Source organism: Tachypleus tridentatus, chromosome 7 (genome assembly GCF_004210375.1).
Source record: "Tachypleus tridentatus isolate NWPU-2018 chromosome 7, ASM421037v1, whole genome shotgun sequence".
NCBI classification, from domain to species: Eukaryota; Metazoa; Arthropoda; class Merostomata; order Xiphosura; family Limulidae; genus Tachypleus; species Tachypleus tridentatus.
The window spans coordinates 157,244,731-157,260,115 of NC_134831.1; the positions used below are offsets into that span (position 1 = coordinate 157,244,731).

Sequence of the window (15,385 nt, forward strand, 5' to 3'; positions counted from 1 at the left end):
TTCTAATCTCAATTACTCCAAATATGCGTACCCCTTCAGCCGTATGGGCGTTATAATCTTTCGATCAATCTCTCTGTTTACAGGTAAAAGAGTAGCCAAAGAGTTGGTGGTGGTTGATGATCACTAGCTGTCTTCTTTCTAGCTTTACAGTGATAAATTAGGGACGGATAGTGCAGATAGCCTTCGTGTAGCTTTGCACGAAATTAAAAAACAAATAAACAAAAGTCTGAAAGCAATAAAATTCGAAACTATAAACTCGCTTTATGGAATGATTAAAATAACATTCGACTTAAATGTGTTTCTATCTTATTGAAGTGTTATAATACTTATTCTTAATTAACTTATTGTTCTATATGTTTGAATTTTTTTAATATAATAATGATCCTGTAATACTTGGTTCAAGTTCAATTTTTTTACATTGTTATATCTCGAATGTGGTAAAACCTGTTATCGTCCATGCAGAATATCCTTCAATTTGACCGTGTGTATGGATGTAGAGAGCAGCGACCTTTAGTGGTTGGAAGGTGACTGCGGACTCAAAATGCTCCATAAACACTATCAAGTACATCATAGGTCGCAATACAGATACAGGTAAAACCCGATAATACTGATGTTAAGTATCTTCATTTATGCAGCCTTCGGGACAGAAGGAAGACTGTCACTGTTTGTTAATCATGAGATATATTACCATATATCAAATGACCGAAAAGTGTCCAGATCTACAGTATCAAAAAGACTCAATAAGAATGGAATATTTGTTTCTGTAGCAGGTAAAAACCTTTACTTCGATCTCTAAAGATTGTCAAGAGATTTATATTTTTTAAAAGTACAAAAGCTTGACTGTTGATAATTGAAAAAAGGATGTTGTGGACAAATGAATCCAGGTCTGAAATACTTGGTTCAAAGCGTAGGTTGTGCGACCGGCAAAATAACTGGTAAAGATGCTTACCTCAATCATAGCACTTTTTGTGAAGCACGTGGGACGCATTGTAATAGTTTGGGAGTGTTTTTTCTGCTGAGGCGAAAGGAGATATTTGCCAAATAGAAGTAATAATGAACCAGTGCAAATGCCATAAAATACTGATCCGTCATGGTATACCCAATAGTTTGTATATCATTGGTGAGAGATTCTACTATAAAAAAGATAATGACACCATACACTCACTCAACCTATGCAGAAATTACTTAACAAAGAAAGAAGCAGCTGGAGTTATTGAAGTACAATAATGGCCACCACAATGCCTTGATCTCATTTCAATTAAACAGATCTGGGATTTTATAGATCAAAAATTTAAGAAACTTTATGGGAGTATATTAGATACATTTAGAGTAAAATCCCATTGGACACTTTGATTGCAACAATGCCTGAATGACTGTCTAAAGTTGTTAAAGTAAAAGAGGGATACACAAAATATTAAGAGTATACTGAAGGCAAGCACTTCCACTGACTTTCTGTTGTACTAAATATGAATATTAATATAATTATGCAATGACTAGAAACCCACTTGAAATAAAAATGTATTCTCAATACGACTGGTATGGACATTAAAACTTTAATTAAAATAAAGTGCAGAAGAAGCTTCGACCTTCTCAGGTCATCTTCAGGTTAACAAAGAGAGAGTTCGGATCTAATCGTTGCCGGCACATGTCTCATGGACGAGAGTGTAAATAGGTACAAGATTATAAGGTGCGTTGCAATTAGATGTTACGTTATGAATTAGTATATATAAAAAGTGTTCCTTTATATTGATTCTACTTTGGTTTGAGTTGTTGTATAAGTAGAGCTTTTTTGATTTTGCATTTATTTATATTTGTTTCTCTACTTAGTATCTGAGTGTTTTCTATGCTTATGTTGTGTTTATTCGATTTGTGTTTTTTTATGTTCTTTAAATCCGGTTTCCAGTTTTCTGCTTGTTTCTCCAATATAGAAATAATGTCAGTTTTTGTATTGTATTTTATAATTAATGTTGGTGTTATGTTGTCGTGGTACGTTTTACATAATATGGACTTTAGTGTGTACCTGATTTTTGAATATATTCTTTGTTTACTCGAATGTTGTATTTTGTTACAAGTTGGTTATTTTTTTTGCTGATATGGAAAATATATGGTATGCAGTAGTGTAAGGATTTTTTGTAGTTGGCTCATTAAAGTTATAATTGTTTATTTGTAGTTGACTGTGTTGGTGGTCTAGGTGCATGTGTATATAATTCTCTCAACGGTTTTTAAGGAAATTTGTTGATGTTGATGAAGTGTTGTTTTAGTTTCTTGATTTCGTAATCAATTTATCGGTTGAGCATAATTTTGCAGCTGTGTTTATTTGGTTTCTTAATATGGTGAGTTTTTGTTTGGTTTAATGTGCTGAGTCCCAGGAAATGTGTAGTCCAGTATGAGTGATTTTTCTGTGAATTTCTGTTTTGAGTTGTATCTCGGTTCTTATGATATTGGGCCCGACATGGCCAAGTGTGTTAAGGCGTTCGACTCGTAATCTGAGGGTCACGGGCTCGAATCCCCATCACACCAAACATGTTCGCCCTTTCAGCCGTGGGGGCGTTATAATATGACGGTCAATCCCCGTTAGTAAAAGAGTAGCCCAAGAGTTGAAGGTGGGTGGTGATAACTAGCTGCCTTACACTGCTGAATTAGGGACGGCTAGTGCAGATAGCCCTCGTGTAGCTTTGCGCGAAATTCAAAAACAAAACAATCTTGTGATATTGAGGTAAAGAAATGATATGAAATTAGTTTGCTTTTTCCTGTTTACAGGTGAATTTAAGTTAGGGGGAATGTAGTTAATTTGGTTGAAATAATTGAGTGTGTTCTGTAGATGTAAATCCAGCAACTTTATCGTCAACATATCTGTACGAGGTTAGTGGTGAATGTAAGGCCGAACTGATAGCTTGAGATCTAATCTGTATTATGAAAATGTTGACTAGAATTAGTGATACGGGATTCCCCACACTTAAGCCATTTATTTGTATGTAGCTTTGGTCATTGAGCATAAAGTTAGTTTTGGTGGTAGTAAATTATATATGAGTTGCTAATTGGTTGCTTGGGATGTGCATTAATGGATTGGGGTTTTGGATATAAAATTCTAAAGCTATCTTACAAGCTTCGGTAGTTGGGACTTCAATGAAGGGAAGATTACATCAAAGTAGCCATTAAAGCATTATAGTTTAGTTGATCAAGAATAGACTTGAAGTTAAAAGAGTCTTTGAAAAATGAGCCAGCTGATGCTATATTTTTGGAAAATGCCCACGTTATGCATTTATCTGTTTCTGATTGAATGATTCATAGGTCGGTATTATAGGTCGTAGTGGACAATCGGATGATTTAACATTATACAGATGATCTGTAACGCTTACATGATTACGAAGCTATCTGTTTTCTTCACAACATGAAGGAAAATAAAAATAAAATCCACGACTTAAGAATACTACGTAATTAAAAAAGAACAACTACAAGTAGTAACTCGAAATTTATTTCATTTCAAACAGAGTAACTCTACGTTTTTTAGAATAATTTCCATGGCCTAGATATTGATTTAATATTTCGGATCCAGTGTATTTGGACGTTTAAGTGGGACGTTGAGCATGTTGATTTAGCTTTACTGGTTCACATTCCTGCTTTTCAAAACAAAGCTGAAAACTTGTAGACCTAGTTCTGTGAGTCGCTAGTATCAAACAATATACACTTCAAGGAGGTGATGAGCCACTTAATTCACGAGCAAAGTAAGTATATGTAAGGTACTTTTATTAAAGCATTAATTTACAGTTAAAACGATGCTGATATTGTAAAATATACACTAAATATGTATAAATGCTTTATATATCACACTAATTACATTATATATATTACATACCACTAGTTTTGTGAAAAAAAAAGAAGGAAAGAGACAGATATATATATAGGCAATATCTATTGGTCAGTACGGTCAGTCTATTGCTTGAACTGTTTCGCGGAATATAAACAATGGAGTGTTTGAAAGTAATTCAAGTGAACCAAGCTATATCTACTTTGAAACCTCAGAGCGATTCTGTCAAACAATCATAAAAATAGTTATCAAAAGAAATAAATTAATTTACTTTGACATGATTAACTGATCGGTTTATGTTACACATTTTCAACAAACTATATTCAAGCCAACTCTACAAACATAAACAAGTAAACCAACATTTTATGATAAAGTGAACAATATCGGTACTCTAACTAAATTAACCACACTTTTCAATCCCAATACTGGCCATAACCAAAAATCTAGTGTCGATAATTTCATGTTACATACTTTTCGTAAATCTGCACGTTAAACTTGAAGAGCAAACAATTATGGTCCAAAGAAAACAACTATTCAAATAACCAATCTTGCACACTATCTGAATCTTTTAAAGAGCTTCATATGTATCAGTTATTTACTATCACAAATGTACAGTCCTCCCAAGACATAAGGATAATTGTTCTCCTGTTAATTTCAATCTATCTAACATTAATACCTATGAAAGAATTTGAATTTTCTACCATTTTTATCTTCAATTTTGTCTGGAGTCGAAAGTTGTTTCTTCATCTCTCTAATACTTTGTTCCAAAAGTGTAGTTTATTTTTGATGTTAATGTAACAATGTTCTTACCTTTGCATCTCTAAAGTTTGAGCGAATCATTCTTCAAAGCTTTCTTTCACTATAAAAGAATGGATAAAAATCAATTCTAATATTCAGTATTTTTAATTAATTTTTCTTACTTTTATCTTCCTCAAATGTTTCTTGCTTTACCAAATACATATTGTCATATTTGATGCTAATTTATTATACCGATGTTTACAGCATTACATTTACTATATGGTTTTCTAGGTAACTTAAAATAATAACTAAACATTTGAAACTTAGTAAAGTGGAAAGAACTATCGATAATATTTTAAGAATGTGTGCAAAAATATATTAAACAAAAATTATAACTATATAATTTTAGTTATTATGATAAAGTTAAATAATTTTCCTTGTCATAGAGATATTCATTTTTGCATCTCAGTATGAAAGACATTAGGCTTGAGAAACGTTTTATTTTTAGACATATTGTTCATTTCTTATTGAACTATACAAATATATATATATTTATATGATCATGAATATATACTTGAAATGTACGCAATATTTAATACTTATTGAGAAGTTAACCACAATGGTACATATTGTGTTAATAAAGTGTTTTACTTTTAACTGATCACATTTGTAGGTGGATCAAAATATGCCAGCGTGGGCAGAGTAGCAACCATTACATAGAATAATTTTGTGTGAGATAAAAGAATAAGATTACCCTTATTAATCAGTTTTGCAAGTATAAACATAAAGTGTAGTTTTTATTTCATCTGAAAAAATCATGACTGAAAAGGATATGTACATACATATTTCAAACTGATATTTCATAATATTTCAATCTCTAGAGGAGTGAAAACAAAGATAATATGGCAATTAATAATAATTGTACACATTTACGCAGATAGTGTTGAGCAAGTACGTAACATATTTTAGTAAACTGTAAACTTATACTTTAAAATCATACTGAAAATATTTCAAGTAGATCGTATGTGTGAGAAATGCAGTTTTGAGCTATTCAGCAATGACGAAAATAAACATATCTCTTCCAAAACAATATACGTGGCTTTATATTTTGCCAAACGACTTTGCAAGTCTTACTTTGGCAAAACTCTATCTAAAGTATTATTAATTGGCAACCTTGTAAGAAAAACTGAAATGTCCTATTTTGTAATAGCATTATAAATTGGTGCATGTATGTAATTTCATGGTCAATGGTAGTATTCACACATAAACGTAAAATAATTAATATAATGTTTTATGCAAAGATTGGATATTTATCTAAAAATAATCAAAGAGTAAACCTACAAACTACGTGAACAGTTATTATTACTGATATCATGTTTTCATACCTTTGAAATGTATGGATTTAATTCTTCAAGGATTAAGGTGGCTCATCCACAAACATGGATCTTTACCCTACTGGAAGAAATCAGCTTCGGATATAATATTTAAAATTTGATATACTAATGCTGTTATGATTTGACGTCACCTGGTGACGTCAGATGTCCTAACATCTGATGTTTTGAGCGAAATCACAAGTGTTTTGGGTATACAGACACTCTTTAAGGCTTAAACGTGCAGTTCAAGGACAAAGCTTGAAATTTTGAGTAGAAGTTCATTTTATTTTTTTAAAATGATGATCATAGATACGCAGTAAGTTGTTGCTCAACAAATGACAGCTGTCTGAAATGAGTGAGAAGCGGTAAAGGGTTGTGTGTGTATGTGTTTTTCTTATAGCAAATCCACATCAGGTTATCTGCTGTGTCCATCAAGGAAAATCAAACTCCTGATTTTTGTAAATATGTAGACCGTCCCAACTGGGGACGAGCAGTAAAGTGATTAACTAATCTGCTCGTCGGATAACAAAATTTTGTGTATTTGATCGAATTTCAATTAATAATTTATTATTTTATTTGACATTGACCTTTATGAGTAAGGAGAGAAAGTGATAGGTATAATGCAAAATTACCGTTGCATTTGGTATTCTTTGTTTGTTATTAAGAACAAAACTACATTAGAGTTATGCCCATCCGAGGTATTAATAACCTTTATTTTATCGTCATAAGCCCACAGACTTCTCGCTGAGCCAGCACGGGTACTGAAAAAAGTCTAAATATAAAAGATTTAAAGAAATAACATATTTTTCAATACTTGAACTGTGCTCACTGCGGATAAGAAAAAACTCGTTATTTTAAATCTATTAGACCACGGACTTATCTTTGCGCCACCAGGGGTTCGAAATTAATCTAAATATATAAGTTCTAACAAAAACAAACAGATACTTGGCCACTAAAGCTATAATGCGCAACAATAATCATTTATTGACTAAAACTGTGTAAAAACAGACTTGCTGTTTTAGGGTTCGGATACTATTATTTCGTAAGTTTAATATTTATAATTAAGAAGTTTTATTTTATCACTACTCGAATTACCCCGTATAAGATTAGAACTGAAAATAGCCGGATATAAAGATATAATCACTTTTTATGAGACTCCTTTATATATTCAGAAGTTAATCAGTTCGTTTTCTATTAAATTTGTAAATGTTTAATTAGCTTAGTGTATTTCATATTTTATGATACATTTTTATGTATATAAGAAAAAGGGAAGTAATGACATATTGAATGTTTTTACTGAGTTTTAAAAGAAACTGTTTTACATAGCGATAATTTCCAAGAAAAATAAAAATAATCCATATTTGTTTATAAACTATGAATTAAAGCTCATTTCATCAGTATTACTATAAAAGGATTTCATGTTCATCACAAAAAAAAAGACTTATTATGTTTTTCGGTTCATTGTAGCCAATAGTCACTTTATCTGTTTGGTTATATAATGATTCATTAAACACATTCAAAAACCTTTTAGAAAACATACTTTGCACATTGCTCTGAATCTTTATTCCAATTAAGAATATTGATTGTGTAATAATAAATAATGATAACATATTATTCTCAGGTTCGGTTGTAATCTTACAGATGAGAATAGTGCATGCATTAAACTAGAATAACAGTTGTTGCTGAGTTAAACAGAAAGTTTGAGTTGACTGATTTGAAGAGATGGGAATAGTTAAAATCTCGAAAAAAGTTTAAATTAAGTCGTTATTCAAACAAAACAGAAACCCCATCGGTACCCATAAAAATACTACTCCACTTTCAACGTCGTGAGTGTCAGTATTCAGCAGGAATGAATAATCCTACACTGAAAATAGTATCACTAAAGCTGCTAGTAAAGCACACCTAAGTGTGTCCATAGTCCATAGTCTTCATTAATCTAAAATGTATACCAAAATCATAGCAGTGCATCGATCTTAGAAATCGACCAACATCCATTAGTAATACGAAGTGAAACCTAGGAATTGCGTTTATTTTCTTTTTCAGAGTTAAGGCTATTACTGAATATTACAACCTTCACTGCGCTGATCGAGACCTTGCAAGTCACAAACTGTGAAATTACACCTGGTTTCATTGTCAAGCATCTTTTTCTTACCTGCTAAAGAAATATTTCTATATGTTAAGCAGTAGACTGAAACAAGAAGTATAAGTTCCATCAGATACCTTGCACAGTTTAAATTTCACGATTGAAATTTTACACAGGTCATTTTATACTGAAACCTACTTTAATTATCCATCTTACCTTGCTAGTAATCAAAAGTCAGTTCTAAAGTGCTAAACAAATAGATATATTCTAGTGTGTCCATAGAAGTGGGACGACATCATTTTACGTTATCGTGTTGTAACATCTAAAATAAAAACAGGAGCTTAGTTTGATTTCATTCTTTCTGAAAAGTATCACTGGAGATGAAAAATACTTTTCAAAGGCTGTATAATCCAAAACCCAAACAGGGCTCTGTTAATTTTATGTAAGCAGAATGGTTGCAGCAGTAGCATGATTTCGATCCTCTAGGATCATCTGGGTAAAAGGAAAAGCAGTTTTGCCTAATTTGCCGCAGGAGAAGATAATGCAGTTCACTTTATAGTAAGCTGCTTCTCCACAACTAAAGAGTATTTATGTGTTTTCTAGGTTTATTTTTAAGTGGAAGTAGTAAAACGAAAAACCATTATGGAAGATTCTAGGGATTATTAATAAAAATTTCTAAGTTGAAAATAGAGAACAATGTATAATAATATATCAACAAAACTCTGTCTGATACAACCATTACCAATAAGACCCTTTGCCCGATACATGGCTATTAAGGTTGGTTGGAATGTAGTAGACACCGTAGTGGTTGAAATGTTATTTACAATAGTAAACTGCTTTACAAAGACTTATGGTGTGAATTGTTGCCATGTTTGATTTTATCAAGGTTCTCAGACATGTCCTTGTCCGTGTAGCACTTGGTATAACATAAGCTTTCCTTACCGCGTTCCATCTCAGAGTATTGTCTGTTTGAGGTGAAGCCACTTCAGCATTGCTGTCACTTGTTCTTCTATTGTGACCTGCTCAGACCTATTACTTGTAACTAGTCGTGACAGGTACTGTCTACATTCAAAGGTATATCTAGATAATGATGCATCATTTTACTTGTCAGTCACTAAAACAAATTATTTCTGATGAATCTTTGCAAATGCTGATGTTATAGTAAGTATGCTTTTCCGCATAAGAATTGCAAAGAATTCACATAAGTGGTAACCTTCTCTGACAAATCCCTTTTACAATAGGTAACTGTATTCTACAAGATCAGAATGGTGGCACAACTCAGTTACAATTGTGTCATATTTATTGAATTGTTTCTTCTCCTCCCTTAAGAATTCAATTGAGTCAAGTGTTGGTCTATCAAGACTTAATATTTAGCGTTTTACAACTTTCTCTTAACTCCAACTATTCCAAGCATTATGCTACTAGAAGTACTTAAGAAAATAGTAAAGTTTACCCTAGCTCCACATTAAAGTCTGGAAGAGAAACCAGTTTATTTTTTTCACTGTGACTCTTAGAGAAGTCTAGTGGAATATCAGCCAATACCAGGCTGAGAAAAACATAGTATCAAAAGCAATGAGTATGGTTGAAACCTACGAAACCCAATATTTAGAAGAATGCTTGGTGCCTGTTTCTGGGTAACAAGGTAACTTAAAAATCATATTTCAGCCACACTCTTTTTGTCTGCTCCACGAGGCACAAATTTTATTGTTGAAAGCTCGCTCCTTTTTCTGGAAGCAAAACAACTTCAACTAGTGGGCCCTCCTGATTGTTCTGTTTGTCTTGTAGGAACCTACTCACTTAGGATTAAGACCATCAACTCACAACTTACCATTGATTTTTAGCGTTGTAAGTCCCAGAAAACAAATCCGGTAATCATGACACCAAACTTTAATATTCCACTTTATTTTGTGGTATTCTCAGTTTCATGAATTACTTGACAGAAAAGTATAGTAACCACAGAAAACGAAAGAAATATCAACAAATGTATTTGAGGCTTTAGTTTTAATGATTTGAAAGACAAAAGTATAATACAATGTTAAGCAAAGTAAAATCAATTGATTTTCAAGACAACAAGTCCAAAGAAACGAGTGAATCAGACAATGTTACTCTCTTTGGCCCGATGAGAACTGTAGATGGAAAGATTGAAAGAACACAACATAATATACAAATAATAATATCACCATTCTAACGTCACTGGTAATTTCCTTGGTGAAGGTTTTATAGCTCCAGGCATTTCTAATCTTAAACAAAGCAATATCACTATAAAAAGTAGATAAATACCGCGACTACGTCTTCAACAATATATTTTGCGAAAAGCTCCAACCGTAACTAATTAGGACTCACTCCTTGGCCGTGTGTAGCTAGCATACAAAATAAGGTTAGTTTTATATAAATTGGGAAATAATATACAGTCGTAAAAAAGTTAGGACACCCTATGAAAGCCTGTGTATTTTCAGACAGCCTCAGACAGCTCTTTTGCTCTCACCATGGTGCTCACTCTCACTTCAACAGTCAGGAGCACACCAAGCTAAATGTCTGAGAGTTAAATAGAGCAAGCCTCATTCAAAATGCTGAATAACGATCTTCTAATCATGTGCACTTGGTATGATACACCTGTGTGTGAGTTGAGCCATTTTAAGTGGGAATAAATGTGGGGGTGTCCTAACTTTTTCCTCAGTTAGAATATGCATTTTTGTAGAATTATATTTACAGAAGATCTTGAAAAGTCTTTTCTTCAGTTCTAATTGTTTAGTTATATTCCTATAATCTCTCATTATAGTTAAAATTGAGATTAAATATCTATATATCCAAAAATGTTACAAAAATACATAGGCTTTAATAAGGCGTCCTAACTTTTTCACATGACTGTATATTTATAAAAGTATTAATTGAAAAACTTGATATTTTAAAAGAGACTAAGTTACATAGGAAGCAAACATGGTACTTTTTGAAGTATCACAATAAAATAACGTCAATTAAGCAATATGATATGTAATTTTTACTATGCTCCTGTATTCCACAGTCACTGTCAAAATTTTGTTACTAAACGAGTGGAAGCTAGAAAATTGCTAATTTACCTCTGAATCACTAGTTGCTTATGTGTGGTTGTATGTGTTCTTCAGTTACTCTTTAGTATTTTTACTGGCTTAAAAGCAAAAACTGGGTTTTGACAATTGTGGTGGGTAGAGCACAGATAGCCCATTGTGTAGCTTTACGTTTGACAACAAACAAAGAAACAAGTTTTGATTGTATGAAAAGTTACTTTTATCTATCTCGAACTTGCACTTTCAAAAGAGTTATATTTTTTGAAATGATGATTACTTGACCAATTATTTTCAGATATGCATTGTTTAGCTGTTTTATTTAGCAATACAGTACGATAACATAATTATGTGTATATGTTACTAATAGCTCTTGATTAGATGTATAAGATGCACTTAAGAGAATTGCTAACTCCAGTTTATTTAAGCGTTGAACCCAGCTACGTGAAGATAAAAAAAATATGATCTAACAAGAACCAATTACTGCTTCTTTCTTGTATCAGAATTGAAAAGTTTAGTGATATATTTAAGGCAGTATTTGAGCTTGGAAGAGGATCAAAGAAATCTTTACCAGATTTAACGCATTTATAGCACAGATCTCTACGATTTCTATGGAGGTTTGAGTTATATTTATTCACTATACAATAATCTAAATTACCTTAGTAATCTAAGTATTGTTATGATATTTCGACTAATTCATTATTCTACATTATGCAACTGACCAACTGTTTAATCATTAAACAGACTTACGTAGTTTTAGCTCACTTTAGTTTTCTCTATTTTTGTAGCTTTTAGGCAGTGATTATTTAGCAGAAATATTTAGTTAATTATATGTTTATTTGTACCAGAATTTCGCACAAAACTATAAGAGAGCTATCTGCGTTAGCCGTCCGTAATTTAGTAGTGTAAGACTAAGGGAAGGCTGCTAGTCATTACCACCCACCGTCACATTACAACGACCCATACTTACAATGACGAGTATGTTACGGGGATTCGAACCCGTGATCATCAGATTACAAGTCGAGCACCCTAACCCCCCGTCCATGTCAGGCTGTTTATAACTTGTTGGCTGATTTGCCGTTATGCACAAAACTGCACAATGGACTCTACCCGGTTTCTAGCATTGTAAATCTTAAGACATATCGCTGTAACAATGGGAGGAGCACAAATTTTGTGAGTCATGTATCATTCGTTTCACTATTTAAATCTTAATGTTATTGTGCTTTTGTTAAATCCAAGTAAAATCTTGGATGCCGCATAGACTATCTATGCATATAAAGCGCAAAAATCCATGTCTGCCTATCTTGTTCATTTTCTAAGTATACCTAGGTCACTGAGCCAACCTCAACTGAACATTGTAGAGTATAGTTTGGAACAAGGGGCATGTTAATGGGGATAAGGGTTTACAACCCTTCCACCCTCACCATTAATATTATTAAACATTTATCATATTTGAGGCAAATCAACGTTAACTACATTCATATATCAAACAAGAAAGACGTTATTACATTTTCCCACCTCCGCTCGGTGGGATAACAGAAAGTATTTGGATTTACACAAAACCAGAGGTTTGATTTTTCTCGATGGACACAACAGATAGCTCAATGTGACTTTGCAATAAGAAAATACAAACATACATAAACATTAAAACTTCTATAACATAACATGAACATATTGTGAAAGGAGAAAATGCAGATAGTGCTGACCATCATACAATGTACACATTGTTTTACGTATACTAATAGTGATTTCTTGCGTCTTGTACTCCACTGGTACAGCGATAAGTCTACAACTCTACAATCAGGAGTTCAATACCTCTCGGTGGTCTCAGTAGATAGCTTGATGTGGCTTTACTATGAGAAAACACACACCTTTGTATTTTATACATAACTTTGGGTGAGGTAATAATATGTTATCAATAAACTGTATGAAAGTTAGGACTTTTGTATCATTTATCTTAGCATCCACGCTCACATTTTTTAAGTTCGTAACTCGGATAAAGGACAGGTACTTCATTTTGTTGTTTTTTTTTCAATAAGTTAACGCAGTTTCCAGCTTAACTAAGGGTATATGTTAATTCATTGCTTTTCAACACTTTTTCTTTTCATAGTTTGACCTACAAGTGAACCTACCCACACTGGGAAGATTTCCTTTATCTATTAAAGTATTCTTCAGTTCTCATCAGTCACTCAGACACAAATACAAGATCATAGGTTCAGTTGTTAATTATATTATTGTTTAGTATATTATAACTTATATTTGTATTTAACCTTTGTGTAAACTTGTGTTTTTTGTGACTAATCTTATAAAATTCCTAGGGTAATACACGCCTAAGCCCAAGATCGGAGAACCTTCTGTTTTTAGCAGTCCTAACTTCACTGCTCGGCTCCGTAACCAAGGCAATAAGTCTAGAATAATTATTTTGAAAGTTTTCACTTTGTAACTGTAATTTCACATGCTTATAAAACCTCTAGCAGAAATGAGAATATTTATTTGACAAACTGTAACCGCCAATTAATCATATGTAATTACTGGTTTCCTCATTTCTACCAAAATATTTGTGTTGTCTGCAGCAAGTTTTTAATTATCTATGAAACATGCATAAATAAAAGAAAACTTAACATGTGATAGGAAATAGAGTAAATTTCCAGATAAATTTCATCAAACTGCCGAATAAAGAATGTAATTGTAAAATATTTTTAAACCTAACACTACTGTTTTTTTGACAAATATAATTGATTATAATCATGTTTCGCCAGAAAGAGACATCCAGACCATAAGAGTATCTTGCATATATCTTCCTTGAAGTCCATAATTCATATATGGATTTAGTCTTCTCATACATATATACACACGTTTCTGTAATCACAATAAGGAAGTTTTCAATAATGAGTGCCCGTTTTACAGATTTGGAATTTATCATATATTAAAGAATTTAACAACATTTATACGTGGATGATTGTTAATATGGAAATTCAAGGAAACACACTAGATTTCCATAATTTCCTGCAACTGACTACGAGTTGATTTAAATATTTTGCTTTGTCAAACAGTTTTTTTTTTCTTTTAGGATATTTTTGTTTAAGAGGTAAGCAGTTGGATCTTTTCCGTAAAGTTGGAAGAAATTTTATGTTTAATAATCTAGTAATATTTAGGTACGCTCAATATTTTAAAACTGTGTAAAGTAGTTTCATTTTATTTCTGTCCTAAAAAAAAGTATCAAGGGAACTGAATAAAATCATTAGAAATATCAAAGTTAGATAACAATGTGTTCTTAATATATGGTGTTCTGGTGGTTAGGGGCGCTCAGCTCGTGTTCTGCAAATTGTAAATTCCAAACCTTATTACTGTCAATACTTAACCTTTCAACGGTAAGGGAGTTATAACGTGATAGACATTTTTTTTTTCATTTTTTAGTACAAGAATTGCTTGAAAGTTGGTAGGGGTGGTGTTGACTAGCTTCCTTCCGTGTAGTATATTTATGATAAATTAGTGACGGGTGACTTTGAGCGAAACTAAAAAAATTAACTAAGGTAATATTTGATTATACTCAAGAAAGTCGAGTAATAGAATGTACTGTAAAAATATTTTATAAGCAGAAGATAATTTGTGATTGGTTTCTATCAAGCAATTCTTCTTCATTTCACTACTTTTATAATATGAAGAAAATAAGCCAATGTATTGCTTAACATTGAAATAGTTTTCAAGATTTAAACTACTACTCACACAATAACTGAAAGTGTGAACGAGAATATTTTTAGAAAAATTTTATATTGTAACCCTACTTTGGTTAGATTTAATTTATTTTAACTTTACATTTAGGGTAATCGTAATTACTCTGTGTGTTACTTTATTGAATTTAAATTTTGTTTATTGTAATTTCTATATTAATATATGTTTATTTCAGATTACTGACCTATGTTTCTAAAATAGTTTAGTACAGGACTTTACCACGTGTTAAATAACCATCCCCTTTGTCGTTATGTGATTTGTTTTTTATTATTTATGGAATTTTCTTACAGTTCAATATTCTTGTTTTTTTGTTTCTTTAATTTCGCCCAAAGCTACTCGAGGGTTATCTGCATTAGCCGTCCGTAATTTAGCAGTGTAAGACTAGAGGGAAGGCAACTAGTCATCACTACCCACCTCCAACTCTTGGGTTACACTTTTACCAATGAATAGTGGGATTGACCATTACATTATAAAGCCCCCAAGGCTGAAAAGGCGAGCATGTTTGGTGCGACGGGGATTCGAACCCGCGGCCTTATCCACCTGGCCATGCCGGGCCGTTTCAATATGCATACAGAAAATTTTTGAAGTCACATAGCTTTATTTTTCTCTA

At 32.3% G+C, this 15,385-nt stretch overlaps 1 protein-coding gene across 2 annotated transcripts in view; it reads right to left on the reverse strand.

Annotated features, from left to right (window-relative positions):
- Window positions 1–6,061, reverse strand: part of LOC143256988 (tetratricopeptide repeat protein 38-like) — a 46,490-nt gene extending 40,429 nt beyond the window's left edge. For both annotated transcript variants that reach the window (XM_076515011.1, XM_076515010.1), the window contains exons 1-2: window positions 5,932–6,061; window positions 4,619–4,667 (exon numbers count right to left, since the gene is read on the reverse strand). In XM_076515011.1, the coding sequence (XP_076371126.1) occupies window positions 4,619–4,648 (30 nt within the window). In that variant the 5' untranslated portion in view covers window positions 4,649–4,667; window positions 5,932–6,061. The remainder of the gene's footprint in view (window positions 1–4,618; window positions 4,668–5,931) is intronic.
- Between the last annotated feature and the right edge of the window lie 9,324 nt (window positions 6,062–15,385).